The following is a 23,262-nucleotide window of genomic DNA, read 5'->3' as shown; positions in this document are numbered from 1 at the left end:
AGTTTTTTTTTAAACGTGTCCCTAAAGATTTTAGTTCAGGTTATGGATTGACTACTTTGAAACAAAGTAAACCATCTAATGTAGGTACAGTCTTTTCAGACATCATTATTACTCAATCCAGCGGCCAGTTGTTTTACAAATTCCATTTAATGTAACATAAGGGATGAGAAATGCCATTTGTATTTGATCAAACCCCTTGAAGGTGCATGGTCAGGGTTCCCACTCTTTTCTTGAAATGATTTTCCAGGACTTTTCCAGGACATTTTCAAGACTTTTTCAGTTGCTACAGTGCGAGTCAAGTTATCACAACTATGGCTGGGCGATATACCGATATTATCATATCGAGATATATTTTGAAACAGATGTGATATTGTACCTATACCGTTATATCTGTATTGTAGTTGTGCAAAGATTGTTGTCTTTCACAATGCCACCTGCTTTCCTCTACTTGCAATGCCACACTACTAAAACAGAAGTTATTCTCTACTTTAGTTCATACACTGCTATTTTACTTGCTGGTATCAGTTTAAAAGTCCAAACTCTCACAGTCAAGCTGTATTCGCAATCAGTCACTAACGTTAGAAAATATTAACTTTTATCGGACTTCTAAATTAATTGCATCTGCTCGCACCAAGGCACATTACGCATCTGGTATACATAATGGCATAAACTGATGAGTTATGTGTTTTTGACTCTAAATTATTTTGATTTATCAAATCTTTGTAACCGTTTTTGTCAATTATATTGCTGAAATGGATAGACCTTTTGTAAAGCTAAATGTGTTTAAATGCAAAATCCATTTAGCCTACTGGTGTATGAAATGGATCTGAAGTAAAATATTCTGACAAACTAGGGTAAAATACCGGTATATATCATATATCCCAAGCTTTGGAGAATTGCTATTTTCTACAGTTGTACCTTATATTTTGTACATTTAACCAGATTGCTTAAATGTTTATTCATCTCAATCTTTCTCTCTTGTACTTTCTCCACAAAATATTTTATGTTCAATAAATCACCAAAACAAAATTTTGCAAGTCTTCAGTTCTCACTGCCTCTTCTCTGCGGTCTGTGTATCTAGCTAAAAACAGCATGAAGAGTTAGGGCTCTGTGCACATACACAGTATTTTGATAGAGCTGAATTCATGACGGTTTTCTCATTCACATGTGTTTTGTTTCTGCTGTCGGACAATAGAACAAGTATGAAATACTGAGTGGAACGTGGCCCGGTAAGACTACCTGTAACCCGTCGCTATCTCGAAGCTGTCGTCGTGCTCGCTACGGCTCCACTAAAACCAAAAATATATTTCACGCAAAGGTATGAGTGACGACACGCCCACAGCTCTCCACTGCTCCTCTGTCACTCAACAGAGAGAGGGATAAAAACCTCTCACTCGATATACTGCCATACAGCAACACTCTTTAACAGAAAGTCGCTAGCTTTGGCCCTTCTTTGGATAAATAAATCCTTACTTGGGTCTGAAAAATCGATAAATCTAGCAACAAAGACAGATGAAAACACTGGGAAGCAGAACTGTTCTAAGGAAATATGCAATTTGATTGGTTGGTAGCGTCACCAGACCTGTCAACTTCGTCAAAATATTTTGAGTACCACTTGTGTTGTGCAGCTTTTTTGCAGACTTTTGCAACTCCATTACTTTGCACGCAGTAATTTCCCCATTCACTGGCTAGAAATTGGTTATAAAAAAAACAATAAAACCTATATTTTTGATTACAATACTTTTAATAAAGAAAATATAGACATTTTGTACTGTACTGGCCACAATCTTTAAATGTTTTTTGCCCTCCACATGGCGTTGACAGTCTGCAAAACACACACACACACACACTTGTTCAGCAGGTTTGCTGCATGATTTCAGCATGATTGATAGATTTGCTAAGAAAAAACACCTCCCAAAACTTTTTCTTTTTTTCACTTAGACTTCGGCTCGAATGTTTCCACAGTGAAAGTAACCTTACGCGTAACGGTTCACATTTAGGCTACCAAAAGCTGGCAGGTCCGCTCACACACACACACACACACACACACAGTTTACCTTTTTAAGCCCAACTGCAGCGAATGGGGAACGGGGTACAGAGAGTGAGGCAGAGCAGTGCCATTGAGTAGAGCGGTGCTGAGGCAGAGGGCAGGAGGAGAGGGACGGGAATGCTACGTTGTAGGTTCGGTAGACTCGTTATTCTCCGCTTTTCTACAATGATTAGCTGAAACTGCTTCACTACGCTGCTGCATCGTGTTGTCAGACAGGAGTACCGCACGTGTACATTTGCCACAGAACTCACATGTCCGTAGTTTAGAGGGGCAAGTCCTACCAGCGTACTGAGATGTCAAATTGCATACTTGCTACGCAAAATGCGTACATATTGACAGGTTTGTGTCACGTGGGGCGCTGGCTACATGCAGAAATGAAAGCAGACATGCGCTCCAGCCCAATATTAAAAAACAGACATTCATGCGTAAAATGTTTAACCCGTTTGCGTTCATCCTCAAGGAGGGAAAATTATTTTCCAGGACAATCCAAACGTTTCCAGGACATTTTACTTTTTTCCCATTTTCCATGTGTTTTCCAGGACTGGAAAATTGGTCTTTCATTTTCCAGGTTTTCCAGGTTTTCCAGGACGCGTGGGAACCCTGATGGTGCTGCCATAATGAGTACACCTGGTGGATTTAGAGTTAACTTCCTTGCTCAAGGACAGAATGACCTGTTATTCACTTTGTCATGTCAGGGATTAGATTTATATAAGGTGCTGTAACTTTGCTGCTCCAGAGTTAGAGGGTTACCTGTTAGATTATAGCCACTTCTCCAGACAACACTACAATACTGGGCCTAGCCCAAACCATGAAAAAAGTCTTCAAAATTTTTAATAATTTAATAATTAAATTTTAGGGGAAGTCCAAAGTAATTTCGAACCCTGCTGTAAACTGTCTTTGATCTGTTTGTGTTTGTGTGTGTGTTTGTGTGTGGCGAGGGGTGGAGGTGTGGGGGTAATGGTAATGTAATGTTTGTTGAAAGTACCTGCATCCTGGAGAACAATCTCCATCTCTGGATCCTTGTGAATTACCCATGATGAAGCTGCAGGAGAATCTGATGAGTTTGATCTCCTCCACTGACTCTGAATGAAGAAACATTCACACACTAAATTAAATGTATAATGATAGGCATACTATTGAGTAACCACAAGGTGGCAGCATAGCCTTTTCTGTCTGTGTGACGCTAACTGTTGTGGACAAACGAACAAGCAGACACTATGTTGTTGGACATACCACGTTGTTCATGTCTCAAATAAATAGCTTGCAGCTCACAGAAGCTAGCAGCACAAATGTTCATGCATGACTTCTTGAATAACAGAAGGCAGAACTTTACAAAATGATTAAATTAAACAACCTTCATAATTTAGCTGAACATATCTGGAGTGTGGGAGAAAAGGATCATGTGACTGCGTTAACTCAAGCTCACAGGGCCTTTTCACACACACAAGTCGACCGTTGATGTTCGGGTGAAAAAGAAAACAAACCCCGACACACATCGACACAAAAAAACAAACAAAAAAAAACGCGTTTGTTGACGTTTGTGTGAATTGGCCTATGTATGTTTACACATAAGCTAAACTTCTGGAGAATCACAAACATCACGAAACACAAAGGAAACATTGAAGTGAAAAATTAAAAACCTTTATTTAAGATTTCATATCAAACAATCACGTAAAATGTCCTCCAGAGATTCATATTAATATGAGAAAGTCACACATGAACACTCACCTTGATCAAACTTTTACAAGATACAGGATCTCAAATCCTCCAGCTTTAACATCATAAAACTACACTTAAATCCCTTTATAATGGCTGATAAACACTTTGATGTTCTGTTTTTCCCGTGTCGTATTTCGCATTTCTCCTGCTTAACATGGCGACAGGAAAACTTACTTTCACTTTCTATGTGTGACGAGAGAGAGAGAGAGAGAGAGAGAGAGAGAGAGAGAGAGAGAGAGAGAGAGAGAGACGTAAACAGAGTATGGCAGGCGATCGGGGTCAAAAGTCTTTAAACGAGGGTTAGGGTTAACCAGTGGTGTAGTCTACGTGATACGCAGGTATACGCCGTATACCCACTAGAAAAGGCCAAGGATTTCCGTATACCCACTTAAAAAAATCGTGAGGATGCGTAACAACTTCGTTTTGTGTCAGAACTTTCACACTTTCATTCATAAATTCACCCCGTCAGTGTTTGCGAAGCGACACCGAATCGCGGAATCCAGTCACAAATGGAGCTTGCTAAGCAGAACGTCATTACGGAATTTGGCTATTTTTGAATGAATAAATCAAAAGTAGGGATATGATATGGACCAGTGTCTGTGAATATTAAAGTTAAAAGAGACTGCAATTGTTCTACGCGTCTCTGGGAATGAGCGCTCAGTGTGTGCTCCACTACGCACACACACACTGAAGCACGCGTGACTCACGCACGCTCGTGGTGTTTTCAGCGTTTCACTGTATTGAGACATGATGTAGGATAGGATACACATGTGCACTTTCATCGCAGAGCTGCTATGAGAGTCACTGCACGAGAATTTCACCATTTAATTTGACAAAACTATCGTCATTCATTCGTTTCATATAGCCTACACATAGAAACTGTAATGTCTTCAAAACAACCTGTCAAAATAAAAGTTCGGTATAACTTGAAGAAATTATAACAGAAATATATTACTATTGCACAGTAGAGTATACTTCAAGTAGGCCTAATAATAATAATAATAATAGTTTATTAAAACACACAGAAACTCAAATGTCTACAACCCACCAAAATAAAAGTTTGGTCTAACTCAAAGAAATTAGAAAGAAATTGCACAGTAAAATGAATGAATGAATAAAATCTATTAAAACGTTATTTTAAGAGAATATCACACAAGTTTTCATACATGTTATAATTTAAACAGTAAACTTGCCAAAACAATAACACCTTTTTTTTTTTTTTTTTAAACACCATTTCTAAAAGTAAATTTGTATTTGTGCCTATAATGTTTCATTATTCTTTTTTTTTTTTTTTTTTTTGAAAATTGTCAGCTGATAAAACCTGTGCTTCAGGGACCATATTCATATAACATCTATGGCTAAATGTAGCTCTTAACTGGCTAAATTAGATGGTGATTAACACTAAACAGTAAAAAAACAGTCCAGTCTCCCCAGCTGTAAATGTCATTGGCTGTTAAAGTCTTGTGTTGCTTATAATAAATTGACATGTTGATAACACCTAATATTTCATAATGCTCTCAATTTCATGTCGATGCATACTGTATGCATTAGTGAGTGTGGTGGTGCTTATGGGGTGACGCTCTGGGATGGGTGAGTATGAGGCGGGAGGTGGGGGGGGGGGGGGGGGGGGGGTTATATTACAGTATACTCACTACAAAAAACTAGACTACACCACTGGGGTTAACCTAACCCTAACCTGACCGACGAGAGAGAGAGAGAGAGAGACGTAAAAACAGTATGGCAGGCGATCGAGGTCAAAAGTCTTTAAACGAAACGCGTGATTTTGACCGTGTCAACCATAGACTGTAAAAAATATCCTCATGCTTGGAAAATTTTATGTTCACAAATCAAAATATCTAAAGATGAAACCAATGTTCTGTGCATTTCATGGTGAATTTGTTTCTTATACAAAAGCCCTCAAAGTGATAAAAAAGAAAAACGCAATTAGTCTTTTTTCCACCATAGAAGAATATGATTTAAAAGAAAAACCTTAGCCCCTTAATTCTATTTATTTATTTATTTCATTTTTTTGTTGTGTGTATTTGTGGTTCTTTCATGCACCTGTCTTGTATGGTTTTTTTTGTAAATATTTATTAATATTGCCATATTTTTTGTACATGAATAATTGTTCAATAAAAAAATAAAAACATAGACTGTAAAAAATATGGATGACGCCCCTTCGCTCTCTTCCATTGGTGAGAAGTTTATTTTTTCAGAATAAACTTTAATCCAAAAATAAACAAACAACAATATGAAATTTGTCAGCCCCTCACGGACGACTGCTGCATAAACTAAAACAAAATAGCCTATACATGTCCGGGCCTGGACCTCTTTCGTCCTTTTTTTTATTTTTTTATTTTATTTTTATTGAAAATATCAAGATTTACAAGCAAACATGGCTGCATAAAATCCGTTTCTTCAGAATAGGACACAGATATAGCCAGAGGGAGCAGCTCTTAATACAAACAGGAAATATATATGTAGTCTTAGTAACAAAAATAAGGATGATTTATAAAAGGAAAAGAAACATTCATATAAACAAATTTAAATAGAAAAAAACCCCGTAAGAAATTATAACATAACATAAGGGGAGAATTCAGTCATTGTTCAGCTATTAACCTCAGTTGGGACGTGTTTTAGGGTATTATATATGTTTTGTGCTTTAGGACCTTTCAGAGTTTTTAAGGATTTCATATACAGTTTAAATTCATTTAAAAAAAAAAAAAACATTTGGGAGATGATTTCACAATTCTACATTTGTGAATGAAGAATTTAGACACACAGTTGTATTAGTACAGAGCTCATCACCCTTGCTTTGCAATATCAATCCAAATGTTATGGCGTCACTGGAGATAGAGTTTGGGAATGAAGACATCTGTTGCTTAACCCATTTATGTATATCACACCAAAATATCTGTATCACATTACATGAGAAAAACACATGGTCCGTAGTTTCGACATCATTTTCACAGAATGTACATGTATTATCATCTATACCAAATCCAAGTCTCAGTAATTCTTTAGAGGGGTAAATGTTGTTCATTACTTTGAAGTGCGTTTCTTTCACTTTAGGAGGTATAGGGAGTGTTAGATACATTGTTCTTAATTTAGTGATTGAATATTTATCACATTTTTGTAGGATGTTATTTTTATTTAGCCTTTTAGGGTAAATATAATCAATAAAACAATTTCTAATAAAGTGGTTAGTGCATTTTTTTATCCAGAACAAAGATCCTTTGAATTGATAGTGGGGCCAATTGTGGTTGTATCGGATAATATGCCAAAATGTTTCTTGTTAGAAGGACAAATTATTGGGCTAGTGCTTTATGTAATTTAGTAAAGTCTGATTTTAAGGGTTTGAAATTATGTTTGATGGAAAATTGTTCATAATTTAAAAACTGTCCGTCGGTATCCATTAAGTCGGCTATGGACCATATATTTCTCCCACACCAATCCTCATAGAACAGAGATGTGTTGCTGTGCAAAATATATCTGTTGTTCCAGAGTACAGATGTGTGGCGTGAGAAGTTATGTACGTATAACATTTTCCAATACAAGAGTATTTGTTTGTGAAACTCTGACAGTGATATGGGTAATTTGTTAACACTAAAGTCCGCTCTAATAAGAAATTCTAATCCTCCAATTTTCTTGAATAAGGTCTTTGGAATACAATACCAAAAGGAGTTGCTGTGTTTGATCCAAGATTTAACCAATTTATTTTTAAGGTTCCATTAAGGCAGTCAAAATCAATAACTTTTAGTCCTCCATCCTTTGTGTCTTTAACCATATTGCTTTTCTTCATATAATGTGGTCTGAAGTTTAGGTTGATTTGGTTGATAGATGTAATCAGTGTGTTTGGAGTGGCATTGGAGTAGGCTGGGCAAGAACATCTTGATAAACATTCATCTTAGTTATAGGGAAATTCGGCCTAGTATTGATAGGTCCCTCTGTGGCCATATATTTAGTCTTGATTTGCATTCTTTAATTTTATTTTCTACATTCAGAAGCTGGCTTTGTTTTTGGTCCTTGGAGAGGTAAATCCCCAGGTATTTGATTTCTGATTTAATAGGGATATTACAGATGTTTTTCAGTGAAGTGTCGTGTACAGCCAGCAATTCACACTTTAAGTTTAATGTTAGACCTGAGGCTTTTGAGAATTTTTCAGTTTTGGAAATAGTTGGTATCTATCTTTTAAGAATATTGTTGTGTCGTCCGCTAGTTGGCTGATTATTATTTCTGTGTCAAGTACATTAAGTTTTTTAATATCATTACAGTTTTTAATATAGATTGCTAGCATTTCTGTGGCTAAGATGAACAGGTATGGTGAGATGGGGCAACCTTGAGGAATACCCACATTAATCTTGAAGCTTGGGGTGGTACCACTAGGTAATAGGACACAGCTATTAATATCTCGATATAATCCACCAACACATTCTCTAAATTTAAGAGCCCTGACTGTGTATAGAAGAAAAAGACTGCGATTAAAAAACAAAACAAGAGAAAATTATTTTAATGCAAGCAATAAAAAAACTGCACACATCAGCTGTGGAATAAAAGAAAAGAAATGCACGATTAACTAGATTAAGGCACACTCCTGTCTTAATGTAAACCCTGTCCATCACCCACAAAGCTTTCATGACACTGAAGTAAAAACATTAAAGACACCGTTGGACATTTTGGAGGACGATTTACACACAGAAACCAGAAGTTACTGTATGAAAATGATCTTTCAAACTCTCTTAACTTACTAGTTAGGGTTAGGGTAAGGTAGGTTAGGTAAAGTCTGCGTTATGAAACATCCCAGAAGTGTTTGTTTATCGACTGATATCATAATGGAGATTTTATTATAACTAGTTGAGCGAGTCTCACCGCGCTGCTGTGACGTCAGATCCTCTGAGCTGTGGGGGGGAATCCGCAGGACTCTCGTCTTCAGCTCTTTACACACACCGCTAGTGATGGGACTTTTATTATTATTATTATTATTAATGCCATGAACCAGAACAATACAATGAGACATAATCATTCAAAGTAAAACAAATACAAGTAAATAAAGTAAAATAAAATAAGAACAGTGCCAGAGGACAAGAAAAAAAGTATTACAAACTACAGAAAAAGGTGCTATTTTATACAACATCATCCCTGCTTACAATGCTATAAGCTCTAATTGCCTTTTTACTTGTGCAATTACACACAACAGAACAATAAAGCTTAAAATCATTTTTAAAGCAAGAAAAATTAGGTTTGGAGTCAGACCATTTCATTTTATGAATATGAAACATCCCCATTAATATTAACAATTGTATGTATACCTTATCTTTCTCAATCCCATTATCACTGAAGTGTATCATTATGTCAAATCCACTCAGCTGTAAATCAATGTTCAATTTGTTCTTAATTAAACACTCCACATCTATCCAAAATATTTTTGTATGTATGCAATGGAAAAATAAATGAAAAATTGTTTCCTTTTCACCTTTACAAAAATTGCAGGAATATCTAATTTAAACCGTTCCAGCACATGTTTTACTGGATATATTCTATGCATTATTTTAAAAGAGACTTCTTTTACTTTGTTATTAATGTAGAATTGATCTACTGTTCGCCAAGCATTACGCCAATTTACATCTCCAAAAACAGATGAGCAGAAAAGACGAGCTGGAGGGTAAACAATATTATTAAGTATATTCCTAATGTAGTTATTTGAGATTTTATTTTGTAAAATATTTGTATTACCAAGAAATATTTCACCCATGATATCTGTAAAATGTAGATCTTCCTCCTGTGATGCATTTCTAAGAAGGATCAATACTTTCCTGGGAATTGCATCCATTACAACTGCAAAGTCTTTCGGTCTAACTGGTATTTTAAATGTATTCAAAAATTCTCTATATGTTAATCAATTTCCATTATTATTTAAAAGCTGACTAACTAATATAATATTGTTTTCAAACCAGTAATCAAAAAAGAGAGATTTATTTTTGTAAAGGATGTCTTTGTTGTTCCAAATATAATCTCTCCTGGTGAAAAGTTATGTTTGTAGGCCAGTGTCCATGCCATGAGAGCTTGTTTATTAAATTTTGCTATTTTTTCAATTGAATAATTACACTTCAATAAAAATGAGAGGTCGCCCAATTGTTTAAATAGAGAGTTAGGAAAGGAATTCCAAATACTGTCTTTATTTTTCAAACACTGAATAAGCCAATTTATTTTAAATACATTGTTCAAAGCGTCATAACTCAAAACCTCTAAACCACCATGATCTTTGGGGTTGCATAAAATTTCTTTTCTCAAATAATGTGGCTTGTTTTTCCATATAAAATCAAAAGGCATTTTATCCAATTGTTTGGTAACTTTAGGGGGAATATCCAATGATAGACACACAGACTGATCTGGAGATTCCTTCAGCTTTTGACAAAAGTTCCCGTCCCTGAATTGACAGATCCCTTTGTAACCACGCATTAAACTTCTCACTAGTTTTGTTAATAATTGGATTGAAGTTTAAATTGTTACGCAGATTTTCATCTTTACATATAACAACTCCCAGATATGTTACTTAATTTGCAATTGGAATATTAAAAAAATTCGTTAAACTACATTCTTTAAGAGGAAACAGATTTATTCATATTCATTCCTAGCCCTGATACATCTGAAAATTCTTTTATGCATTTCACTGCTTTAATGATTTCATTCCTATCTTTCAGAAATAAAGCAGTGTCATCTGCAAACTGACACAACTTCAATGTTTTCCCTAATGCTGTAATTCCTTGAAAATGTCCTTTTTTAATGTGAAGGGCCATTATTTGCGTTGCTAAAAACCAAAATGGGGAGATCGGACACCCTTGTCTGATCCCTCTACCTATCTCAGATCTGCCAGAAGTCCCCCTTGATCATTTTACAGAACTGGGACATCCTCTCTATAGGGTTTTGATAGCTTTCTGGAAATAACTGCCAAACTCAAACAATTCAATTGCTTTAAATAAAAAGTGATGTTCTATGTGTGACCCCTAGGCGGCGCTCAAACGCACGCAATTTGAATATCTAAACTAGAAAATCCAAACAGCGCTCCCCTTTAAACTATTCAGGCAGGTTGTGTCCAATGAAGGAACAGAAATGGGACTGATGTACTCAAATATAATTTTAATAAACACTAAACACCATGAAACACTGATAGGCAATCAGAGCAGACAAATGTTCCCCGTAGATAACAGTGAACAATTCTACAAGAAATAAATCACAGTGTATAAAAGTCTCATAGTGAATGAGTTACAGGATATAAAGTCTAACAATACCTAGACTACAGTGAATAAAGTCAAATAAATAGATACGGTCCACATACACACACTCAAACACTGCAAGAGACACTTCAAACCAAATCGGCCATGCATACACACACCTAACACAGCATTTCACACTTCACACTAGTGAACATTGCAAAATAAACACTGTCCCCAAAGGAGATATTACACAATGGCCATAGGCCGAATATTGGAGTATGATGATTGCCAAACAGACAAAAAACAAACATTTAAATTAACAAGCTACACTAGCAGGACTCCATCAGGTCCAGGTCATCACAGAACGGTGGTAGCAGATCCCCCCCCACCCCACACCACCCCACACCACCCCACCCCACACCACCCCACACACACACGCACACGCACACACACACGCACACACACACACACACACACACAAAGAAATAAAAAGTAAAACAGAATGATTAAATCCAGGAAAAACAGTGGCTAGTGACAGACGAAGGCAATCCTCCTGTAATCACGAGCATAAGTGGTTTATGATGCGATGTTTGATCGCATCGTGACAATTTAAAACAATATTAAATCTCTGATTGAAAGATTAGGACAAAAAAAAGGATTAGATAAACTTACGTTTTTTCTTTGGACACCTGCCAGTTAAAAGTGTTCAAAACACATAAATAACCCCTTTATTGTAGATTTATCCTGCAATGAACTTGTAAGGCATATTTTGATGTGTGTTTGGCGTCGAGTGTGTTATATTATATCAAGTTATTTTGACATTGTAAGTATTACGAGGCACAACCGCAATTAATTTGTGCATTGTCTTGTGTTTTATGTAGAACTGATTTATTCTCTGTGAAGTGAAACCCCTATTTCCACGTTTGTATCTCCATTGTGCAGGTAATGTGTATAAAATATATTGTTATAATGTGTTTTATGGATTAATTGCTTTATTCATGTAGAATTGTGCATGTTCACCACTAGGTGGGGATGTTTCCCTTTCTATTGAATTTAATTGAGTTTTTCATTGAGTTGATTTGTGATTAATTCACTGAAAATGTTTTATAATTGTCAATCTGCTAAATTGTACTCATTATACGATCACAATATCATTAAAAAAAAAAAAAAAAATGTGTAGATCTATAAAGGGTTGAGAGTCGTACAAAGTTTTGTGCCATTTGGACAAAGAGAAAATTTTTTAAAAGTCATTTGCAGGTTAAAAGGACCCCGAAGAAAACCAGAGGGTTAAAGGGATGGCTCGGAGTAAAATTAACCTAGGGTCCTTTGCACCATGACCTCGAGCCAAACACCCCCCAGAAGCCTTTTTCCCCTTGGTCGAACATTATTACAGTTAGAGCTTATTTAGAGACATCAGCCGGATGGTTTAGTGCAGGCGCTAATGGATCCAATGATGAATCTCGTAAATTACCCCACTAATAATGCCACCAAACTTCTACAGTAAAACAAATAGGTTCTGTACTCATAAAACGAGGCATTGGAAAGTTAGTAAGTACATCAGGAGTTTATTTAAATAACACTTGCCTGACGGCTCATGCTAGCGCTAACCCGGACACCGACGTCACTTCAGTGAGTTGAGGAAAGCCGAAGTCCTGCAGAAAGCGATCATGAGGATGGAGTGTAACGACGCCCAGCTCCAGGAATGCACTCATATTTTGTTGGTAGTACCAGTTTATAACAATTATTAGTTAACACTAAGTTGTTAACACTTCGGAAAAAATAATAAATTGTCGTTAGTTTTGTTCACATTGTCATGTTAATTATAATCGAATGCATTTTGTTTTATTGACCACAATATTATCATTGATATTTGTTTGAGAGGGGCACTTCTGATTCATTTTGAAAAAGGGGCTCGAGCACCAAAATCTTTTGTAGGAGACTTTGAGCTTTGTAAGTTTGTAGATCTTATACATGCAAAAACATCTACATAACACACTAAAGAAAAAGAAAACATGAAAACACATCATATGACCCCTTTAATACATTAATACACATGTAATGCAACCATTATTAAAAACATTATGTATAAACTTGAGCTTCCATTGTTTTCCAAAAGTGAGCTTGAACTGTTTCTTCTTCTTCTCATAATTATGAAAAATGAATATTTCATCAGTCTTTGTCTCCCTCTGCTGGTACAACACAAACACAGAGATATTCAGGCTCTTTATTTACTCTGTGACAAAACTCAGAGCTTTTTGAGTTACTGTGCGTTTATACACATAAAATGATTAATCTATGAATGAGAAACTGTAATTTGCTGTGAAATAAAAGGTGTTTCACTGCCGCCTCATCAGGTCTGTCAGAGGATCGCTGAGATCTAAATGAAGTCTTCATTTCTAACAGTGAAGTCACTGTATCTTCAGTCTCTGTTGATTCTGTTGACTGAGTCTCTGTAGTGGATCCTTATTCACCATCAGATGATCAGCACAAGATCAGACTGTCTTCTATAACCTAAAATAAAACACACACACAGTCACATATGCAGTATGAGATATTACATCTGTCACATCTTTTCATAAGAAAACTAACTAGATAATCTATATTAATTAATTCTCAAGCATGATCATATCGCTTCTATCTGATGCTCAAAGTCACTTTACAAAATCAAAAGCACATGAAAGGTCACTTTCACACACCGGACAGCTGATCCAGAACCAGCAGAAATGACCATTACACTCACTACACATTTAATATCAGTTAATAACAACCCAGATCTCAGATTATCACACACATAAGGCGTCTTTACACACAAACCAAATCTGAAGCGGCATAAAATCACAAAATGTGCATTTACACAGAATGTTTATTGCTTCTCTGACGCCGAGAACATAAATGCATTTACATATGAATTAGTTATTAAAATCGCGGGAAATAATACTTTGAACATTATTATTTTAAAACTACAGTTTTAACAAAGTGTTATAAAATGAATTTAAAAGTAATTAAATATTAAAGAAATAAAACTCAAGATAAATAAAAACACAGTATTTCAGATTTCCTCTGTGTGATATAGCGATCTCACGCTCTGATGTTCGTCATAATTCTGTGGTACTGAGAGCTATTTTATATTTCTTAATAAAACTATTCCAGATGGAACAAATGCTACAAATATATTATGAATTATTACACCGGGTCGATCACCGCAGGATTTATTCATGTTTTTCAAAGAGCCAGAAAGAACAATTCTGCTGTCGTCAGCGTTTCGGTCGTGTGTGTGTGTGTGTGTGTGTGTGTGTGTGTGTGAAATATCGTCCTCAAGAAGATGATTTCTGGAATATAATATCACACAGTGACGGCGAATAAGCATTAGCGTATCTGAGAGAAATGTAGAAGCGCGTTGATCTGCCAGTCTCTTCAAAGATTACAAACGGCGAAAGCCAATTGATTACACACGTCGACTCTGTTATTCTGGTGGTTTCTTCACGATGTGAGTACAGGACACTTTTACTTTATTGTCTCTTATTGGCTGACAGTTTTTAATTTGGCTAAAACAATATGGATTATGGCCGATATGTTTAGTCTTCCGCTTCTTGATTCTCGCGCCGCGCGTTTGGTTGTCATGACAATGGCGTAGTTTAGAGCGACACAAGATCGCGTTCATTTACACTGAACAAAACAATATCAGAGTCATCTTTGACACTCGGGGCTGAGGCGGGTCAGACCCGGCATATTTTAAGTCTGCTTTCATGCGGCATTGTGTCTTTCCACAGAACTTTGAGCAGACACAGAGCCGCTTTAGAGCAGCCTTAACTCGCTGTGTAAAGATGCCTATAGAGACAGTTAAAGGGGAAAAGCTGAAATAACATTAATATTATTTTCACAATCAGTCACAACAGTATGAGCAGAATTACACTCATATTAAACACAGTTTAAAGTTCAGAGACCTACAGACACTGAAGCTGAATTTAAGACTCATTATCTGATGATCTCAGACAAAATATTCTCACACACACACACACACACACACACACACACTCAGACAAAATATCCACACACACACTCAGACAAAATATCCACACACACACACACACACAGACAAAATATACACACACACACACACACACACAGTGTTATTGAACCTGGTACAATTTACTTATATTTCTAGTGAGTAAATCAGCCATTTGAACTTTAAATAAAAATATGATGATGAAAATCGTTAAACTATTCTTACTCCAGTGTCTCCAGTTTATAATGTGGATCATCCCTCAGATCCTCTAACAGCTTCACTCCTGAGTCTCCTAGATTATTATCAGACAGCTCCAGATTTCTCAGGTGTGAGGGGTTTGATCTCAGAGCTGAAGCCAGAGCAGCACAACCTTCATCTGTCACACCACACCTATACAACCTGTAGAGAACAATGACACACATTAAGCCTATATCCAGAGATAAACATGACACTTAAAAAATAACATAATCCTGTCAATATGAAATATATACAAATACTCATTAGTTCACATTGTGAAAATTCATCAGTTAGGATTAGGGGATTGATTATAGAGTTTGTAGAGTATAAAAATCATTATTTCTATGGAAAGTCCCCATAAAACGTGTGTGTGTTTGTGTGTGTGTGTGTGGGTGTGGGTGAGAGTGGGTGAGTGTGCTTAATGTATTTGTAAAACATTTTAAGGAATGTGTGTGTCTGTGTGTGTGTGGGTGAGTGTGCTTAATGTATTTGTAAGCATTTTAAGGAACGTGTGTGTGTGTGTGTGTTTGTGTGTGTGGGTGAGTGTGCTTAATGTATTTGTAAACATTTTAAGGAATGTGTGTGTGTTTGTTTGTGTGTGTGTGTGTGTGTGTGTGTGTGTGTGTGTGTGTTAGCAGGGGAGGATTGGTCCAGCAGAACTCCATAATTTCCTGGATGATTTTGGTATTTACTTTGTAAAATAATCTTATAGGAAGAACGCTATAAAGAACGGGTATTCATTATAGTGTGTGTGTGTGTGTGTGTGTGTGTGTGTTTTCAACACTATACTGTTTGAGCTACAGGAAAGATTCCTTAGCTTTTAAAATTAATTTTACACTCCTATGGCCAACTTTCTTTATTAAAAAATGGTAACACTTTATAATGGGCTAAGGTTTCATTTTGTTAGCATTAGTTAACATGAACCAACAATTAATGAACAATATTCTACAGCATTTATTAATCTTAGTTAATGTTAAGCTCAACATTTTATAAGACATTTTTAAGATCCAAAGTTGTATCTGTTAACATGCACTGTGAACTAACATGAACACTAATATTTTATTAACTAACATTAATAAAGGCTATTGCTCTCTGTTAGTTCATGTTAGTTAATGCATTAACAAATGAGACCTTATTGTAAAGCGTTACCAAAAATTAAATAAAATGAAAATAAATTACCTAAATAATGCAAACAACTCATTGGATAACATTGGGCTGCATATAAAGAAACAAAATGCATTTTTCTTTTCCTGGATGTCTATTGTCTATTTGCATATCAATAAAGATTTTTTGATTGATTTGATTTGATTTTTCATTGAATTTGTCATTTCTACAACTTTTATAACACTTCAATTGTAAAAATTGTGAGCCTGACATATTACATTTATTATCATTAGCACTCCATGTTCAAAGATTTACTAGCTGTCAGTTCATCTCTTATACGCTGCTGCCATCTAGTGGTTTTAGTTGTAACTCTAAAAGTATGGGGAACTGCTTAATTAATGTCTGTTTAGTAATTCATATTTTATCCTTCATTTGCTCTCCAGAAGCCATATTTGAACACACACACACACACACACACACACACACACACACACACACACACACACACACACACACATACATGTAGATTCCTTTAAATATTAAGGGGAAGATTAAAAAAGAGAAACTGGATCTGTGAATTCTCACAGAATCACAATTGAATTCATATCTTGCTACTCAGTCAGAATCTTATTAACCTGGAGTCCCAGTCTCTGTCACAATAACCATATATGTAATATTTTAGGCCTATTGGCAGACATGCGTTTAAAATGTAGGCAATGGCATATAAAGAAGCTTTTCTCCATCTCCACTTCAGTTTCTCAGCTTGCACTTTAATTATTGATTAGGCTACTTCTGTACTGGTTTGCGCTTGGCAAAGATGTTCAGATATCTCTATGCCTAGTAGACCTACACCAAACGCTCATTAAAAGGGTCCTGTACAGGGCTGTACAGTGCGACATATATCTACACAAAGATTGGTCTGTGCCATGAATAAATGTACCACTGTAGCATGCGTGCGATACAGTTTTGTAAACTCCGTTACTTGTGTTTGTTTTCAGACATGATAACAGTCGTTTTATACTTGTGCTTATGCGATATCACGATTTTTGATGGTGGATGATTTAGGGGCTGTTTACACCTGGCCACTTCATGCGTTTTCTGTGAAAAGACCAGGTGTAAATGCCCTCCGAAACGCATTCGAGACGGATTTGAATCCGATCGCTCAAACCACTTCAGGAGGAGGTCTGGGCCGCATTTCAGACCAAACTGGACGAGTGTAAATGCATCTGGTTGTTGAAACCACATATAGAAATTTTACTCCTCCCAAAAATGCTAAAAAATAAGCGTGTGAGAGCGTGTGATAGGCTATATGTCATGTTATAGCCAGATATGACGCCGCTACTGCAACACGCATCACCGCAGACGAGCAGCTGAGCATCTGTTCATCAAGACAACGTTCAAACTATCGCAAATCAAAGTGAAAGTCAGTCGCAGACGCTTAACACACAATCATCATCATTAAAAGTAAAGAAATGAAATGATCTTCCAGGGCTGTTGCTGCTCTCTCTTATTGCGGTCTTTGATTTAGAAATTTTAGCTGATGATCAATAAAATGCAGCTCATATCTGTTGCTTTCGGTGACGTGCCCTCCATTAAATCTGCATATAGCGCGGGAATTGAAGATCGGATTTAAATCCGTTTTGCAAAAACACATTTATGTGACCAGGTGTAGATGGAGTAGTTTTGATAAATAGAGCAAACGCTTTACAAATATGAATTCTCTCACATCATATGAACAGACGTAAAAATAATTTGATGAATTTGATCATGTTGTTTTAATAGCTTTGCTTGTAATTAATGAAATAGTAGTTATTTCCCTGCATTTGATTCCATTTTGATTATACTTTATGAATTCACAGTAGCCGCGTTTCCATTACCCTTCAAATTGCGCAAATTGAAATTGCGAATTGAAAATACGCCCAATGGAAACACGTCAATTTCGCAAAAACTCCCATTTATAGAAAAAAAGTTTTTACGCTCACATGAGGAGGTTTTTCAGGCCATTCAAAAAAGAAATATTTCGCAAAACTGCAATGGAAACAGTTTTTGCGCATTTACAGTCACCTGACGTAGACGACGCGGTGTGTTTGGACAGAATACGAGACAGAGCTCTTTATTAAACTCATATAAGGCAAAAGAATTACAGGAATAATGGATTCTAAACCTCAAATAAATGCCACAATCAAGACCTTGAACTTGCACAACACTGTGTATTTACAGCACTTTGTTCAAATGCGAACACACTGCTGTCAAAACTGTGAACCACACATTCAAAACAGAATAGATTTCAGCCTTGTGCCTTTCAAACACTGCTGACTGCAATTCCAGCTGAAAGGCTAAGCAGGTGTCTTGTTTTAGACTTGTTAGTGAACACACACACACACATATATATACATATAGGTAGAGCTCAGAAAGACTAATTTTGGAAATTGAACAATTTTCATTTTACATTTCATTTTCAAGGCTAATTTTCATTTACCTTAAAGAATTGTTATGTTCTAAAAATTTAAATAAATCATGTGAAAGAATGTCACTCTTTTCTTTGAAGAAAATATTACTTTGTATGAAGTCACTGAAATTGTTCAAACTGTAAAGATGAAAAGTTTGTATTTTCTGTATTGGTGTTTGATGCTAGTGTTTTTCCTCTCAGTGTGTTCTGAGTGACAGTGTGTGTTATCTCAGTGAGGGTTGTGCCGTGTTTGAGCCGTGTGTTAAGAGTTGTGTTGCTTGGAGTGAGTTTTGCAGGTGATGTGAACTGTTTAGCTCAGGTGACTGTTGGTAGTGCAGACTGTAGTTAGAGTTTTGCAAATGTAGCTCCAGTTGTGCTCACTGTCGTTTAGCAATCGAAAAAAACTGTAACATGATTTAAGTTTATAGTGAATAAGTTTTAGTCGCATAACATCGGTTAATGGAAACGCCGTCATTTCACAATAGATTTCTGTCGACATTTAGAAGAAGAAAAAAAAACGCAAAAGTTTTGCGCAAATCTGTAATGGAAACGCCCCTAGTGACAGTTTCATGTGAGAGTAACGTATGATCTTACCTCAGTGTCTCCAGTTTACAGTGAGGATTCGCCAGTCCAGCAGAAAACAGCTTCACTCCTGAGTCTCCTAGTTTATTCCCAGACAGATCCAGATCTCTCAGGTGTGAGGGGTTTGATCTCAGAGCTGAAGCCAGAGCAGCACAACCTTCATCTGTCACACCACACCTCCACAACCTGTAGAGAACAATGACACACATTAAGCCTATATCCAGAAATAAACATGACACTTAAAAAATAACATAATCCTGTCAATATTAAATATATACAAATACTCATTAGTTCACATTGTGAAAATTCATCAGTTAGGATTAGGGGATTGATTATAGAGTTTGTAGAGTATAAAAATCATTATTTCTATGGAAAGTCCCCATAAAACGTGTGTGTGTTTGTGTGTGTGTGTGTGAGTGAGTGAGTGTGCTTAATGTATTTGTAAACATTTTAAGGAACGTGTGTGTGTGTGTGCGTGTGTGTGTTTGTGTGTGTGTGTGCGTGTGCTTGTGTGTGCGTGTGTTTGTGTGCGTGCTTGTGTGTGCGTGCTTGTGTGTGCGTGCTTGTGTGTGTGTGTGTGTGTGTGTTAGCAGGGGAGGATTGGGACGATTCTAAGGGTCCAGCAGAACTCCATAATTTCCTGGATGATTTTGGTATTTACTTTGTAAAATAATCTTATAGGAAGAACGCTATAAAGAACGGGTATTCATTATAGTGTGTGTGTGTGTGTGTTTGCGGGTTATTCAGAAACGACGCAGGGCAGAAACGGAAAATCACCAAGTGACAATAAAACTAGTCCAGTGATGTATAGATTTAGGCTTTTTGAAGACTTGGAGCCGATTTCTGTGAGGAATCCATCAACATTTACGATGTCGTTCTGTCATAGATGTACATTTGTAATGATGTCCGATTCGTGAATGAATCATTTGAGTCGGTTCATTGCCGTGAATAGGAGAACCCCGTTAATAAACCAGTCTAGATGATTCATTCATGAACAGAACTGATTTAGTTTACCGAGTTCAAATCACTGATTCAATGATCCTGTCAATGTTTTAGTGAACACTGTCTCAGGAAAGACTGAATGGTCTGGTCATGCTGTCTATTAAACACGATTGAGCACGACGGCTTGATTTCAAAGATCTGATCAGAGAATGGTGTTGTACTGTATGCAGTGTGTCATTATTTGTATAGTTATGAATGTATAATTTTAGTTCATTTAATAAACTTTCAAATTTAGTCCTTTATTTTCTCTTATTGAATAATAATCGCTATGCTTGTAGATAATGATTGTTGTTATATGTGACAATCTTTACGAGATGACATGAACGCAGCATATGAGTGTTGAGTGTCGTAATATCCATTTCAAGTGGACGTGTGGAAGAGCCGTGAGACTGAAAGCACTGAAAGCCCTCGCGCTGCTCATATGCTGAGAGAGAGATAAGACATAGGCATTGGGCCAAGTCCGTCTATCTCGTTTAGTTTTTGATTTGACAGTTACCCAGCAGCTGTCTAGCTCATTTTTTTTATTTGGCTGTATGAATAATTCACAAAAAGATTACCGATTGCTTCCAACGCCAATTGTTGCACATTAAAGTATAAAAATAGATTTAATTTCGCTAGCTGATCACAAACATTGGCCGGAGTGAGATCCAATCAACGCTTGTGTTGTTACCTTGTTGAATTGATTTGGTCAATCACGTTATTCGTTGAACCGGCGTCGCGTCAGTCTGAAGCCAAATCCATGAGTCTACAACCCAACCTGGAGAGACTGGTGTGTCTCGGCAAGACAACGTCAAGGTAAGATTTGTTTTGCAATGATTATACAACCCTATATCTTAATCCTTTTCATATAAGTTGTATTTAAGACTGCAAGCTATAGTTCGCCGTGAATATATGCGTTGTCGTTGATGAGAACAGTAACGTTAGCCACGAAAGAATGTTGGTAGTGGAGCAGTAAAGCTAACGTTAGGTCTAACGGTATGTTGCTTAGGCTAATCCAAAATAATAATTCGGTACATACACAATGAACTAAGCAAAGAGTATTCAAATACGGGATAATTACGGGAAAATATTTAAACGGGAAGACAGCAGGAAATAAGTCTGACTAAGGGAGAATCACAGGGTAAACAGGAGGGTATGTCCAGGTTGGTTACAGCAAGCTACCTAGGCTACAAGTCAGCTAGACTAATTATCAGCTAAAAAGAGTGCAAACCAAAACAAACAAATGATTTCACTTTATAGTGGTAGTCATGGAGTTATTTAAGCCAATTATGGTTGATTGTCACGATTGATAGTGGTTGGGCTTCACCTACATAACAGAACAGGTATAAGATGGAATATGGTGGAAAAATATTTTAGTTAAAGATGGCTGTTTTTGAGCTATTTAACAAAATGATTTGTGGTCAGAAGAACTGCAGTAGTTTTGTCAAGCTCGTTTAAGATGGTTAGCATCTTAATACAAATGTCAAGATGAAAAATGTGATTTAAAATGATCTAGTAATGTGCGCTTTCTGTGTTTATTTATCTGAATAAAATTCAGTTGTTTATCTAACACACAGACACGGACAGGACAACATCATATCTCTCCACACCCAAATGACTACAGAGGTGATCGTTGACAATCATCACATCAACAGCACCATGATGGAGCAGGTCAAGATCACGGAGTTGCTATAGTATCCACATCACAGATGACCCATCTTGATCTATCGACACCACCAACAGAACCTGGCCAAGAAAGTCCAAAAACCTCTGCACTTCCTCCCACAGTTGAGGAAGGCTCATCTCCCAAAAATCCATCCTCTTAACTTTCTATAGGGGAATCATAGAGAGCCTCTTCCTTCCACCCCCACCCTCCAATAGCCTAAGGGCAGCTGACTGACTCTTGCACACATACACAGGTAGTTTACACTATGATGCTGCTACATTGGTTTATTTTTAAATTTGCTATGAACATTTGACCCCACTTACACACAAATTGCACTGCCTTTTGCTGCTTGTCATGTCATCCACTTACACAATAATACTATATTAATTAGGGATGCGTCACGATTTTCGAATATTCGATTAGCTGATTTTACTATAGAATAGGATGTGCGGGATGATTGTCTTTAAAAAATCCCCATGTATTAGTTGTGGTTATAAGTTGCAATCCTAAATTCACTCAATTTTTATACATTTAATAAATATATTCTTAATATTTGTTGTTTTTGTTTCTATGTTTGAGCTTATATCTCAATATTAATAACAGTCTGGTTAATTTTGAGTCTTGAAATGTAAACTCTCAAGGGTTGGATTTCTAAATATATGTTTGTTATGTGTCTATTCAGAATGACTTCTGAGCAGCAACCTTTTTATTTTGGGTATGTCATGTATGCATCACTTGCCAAAATTGGGGCTGACTAGTAAGGGGTTAAACGTATATAAATGAAACGTATGTTTAAGTTTTTTAACTTATATTTAAGCGTCACACCGCTCCGCTTTACTCGCATGCTCTGGGCCTCATTTATAAAACTGTAGGATCCTTACTAAAAGTGTACGTGCGCCCGAAAGCCAAAAATGTCATCAGCGTAAGATTGTGTGCACATGCGTCTCCTCCCCGAAATAACCATAAATGGAGTTTACGCCTAGTTTTACTATGCATATCCTCATCTGCATATCATTTGCATATGATTATTCATTCACGTGAAAACATGTTTAACGGTAGGCTACCAGACATTAGGAAAATATGACATACGGATGTGCCGTTACATTTCATTAATAAAAATAATTTAGTAGCCTATCCTTGCCTTGTTTTTGAATGAATAAATCAAATAGTGTAAAATACATTTCAGAGAAAGTTTTTCTCAATCTTTTCCACTGGCCAAATAGTATTTTCAACTGATTTATATTTTTAATGGAA

The 23,262-nt window shown here is 36.4% G+C and overlaps 1 protein-coding gene and 1 long non-coding RNA gene across 13 annotated transcripts in view; one reads left to right on the top strand and one right to left on the bottom strand.

Annotated features, from left to right (window-relative positions):
• The window catches only part of LOC311073496 (NLR family CARD domain-containing protein 3-like), a 239,259-nt gene that overhangs the window by 186,842 nt on the left and 29,155 nt on the right, over positions 1-23,262 (bottom strand). For all 12 annotated transcript variants that reach the window (XM_084099313.1, XM_084099310.1, XM_084099311.1 and 9 more), the window contains one exon: positions 19,374-19,547. In XM_084099313.1, coding sequence (XP_083955439.1) covers positions 19,374-19,547 — 174 coding nt within the window. The remainder of the gene's footprint in view (positions 1-19,373; positions 19,548-23,262) is intronic.
• Positions 19,561-22,560, top strand: LOC311073502. Its single transcript, XR_014604155.1, has 2 exons — positions 19,561-21,158; positions 21,920-22,560. It is a non-coding gene; the product is annotated as an uncharacterized lncRNA (long non-coding RNA).

The sequence above is a fragment of the Abramis brama genome, assembly GCF_963993115.1.
Source record: "Abramis brama genome assembly, chromosome: 22".
NCBI classification, from domain to species: domain Eukaryota; kingdom Metazoa; phylum Chordata; class Actinopteri; order Cypriniformes; family Leuciscidae; genus Abramis; species Abramis brama.
Note: the sequence above shows the minus strand (reverse complement) of the source record. Positions and strands in the feature narration are given on the sequence as shown.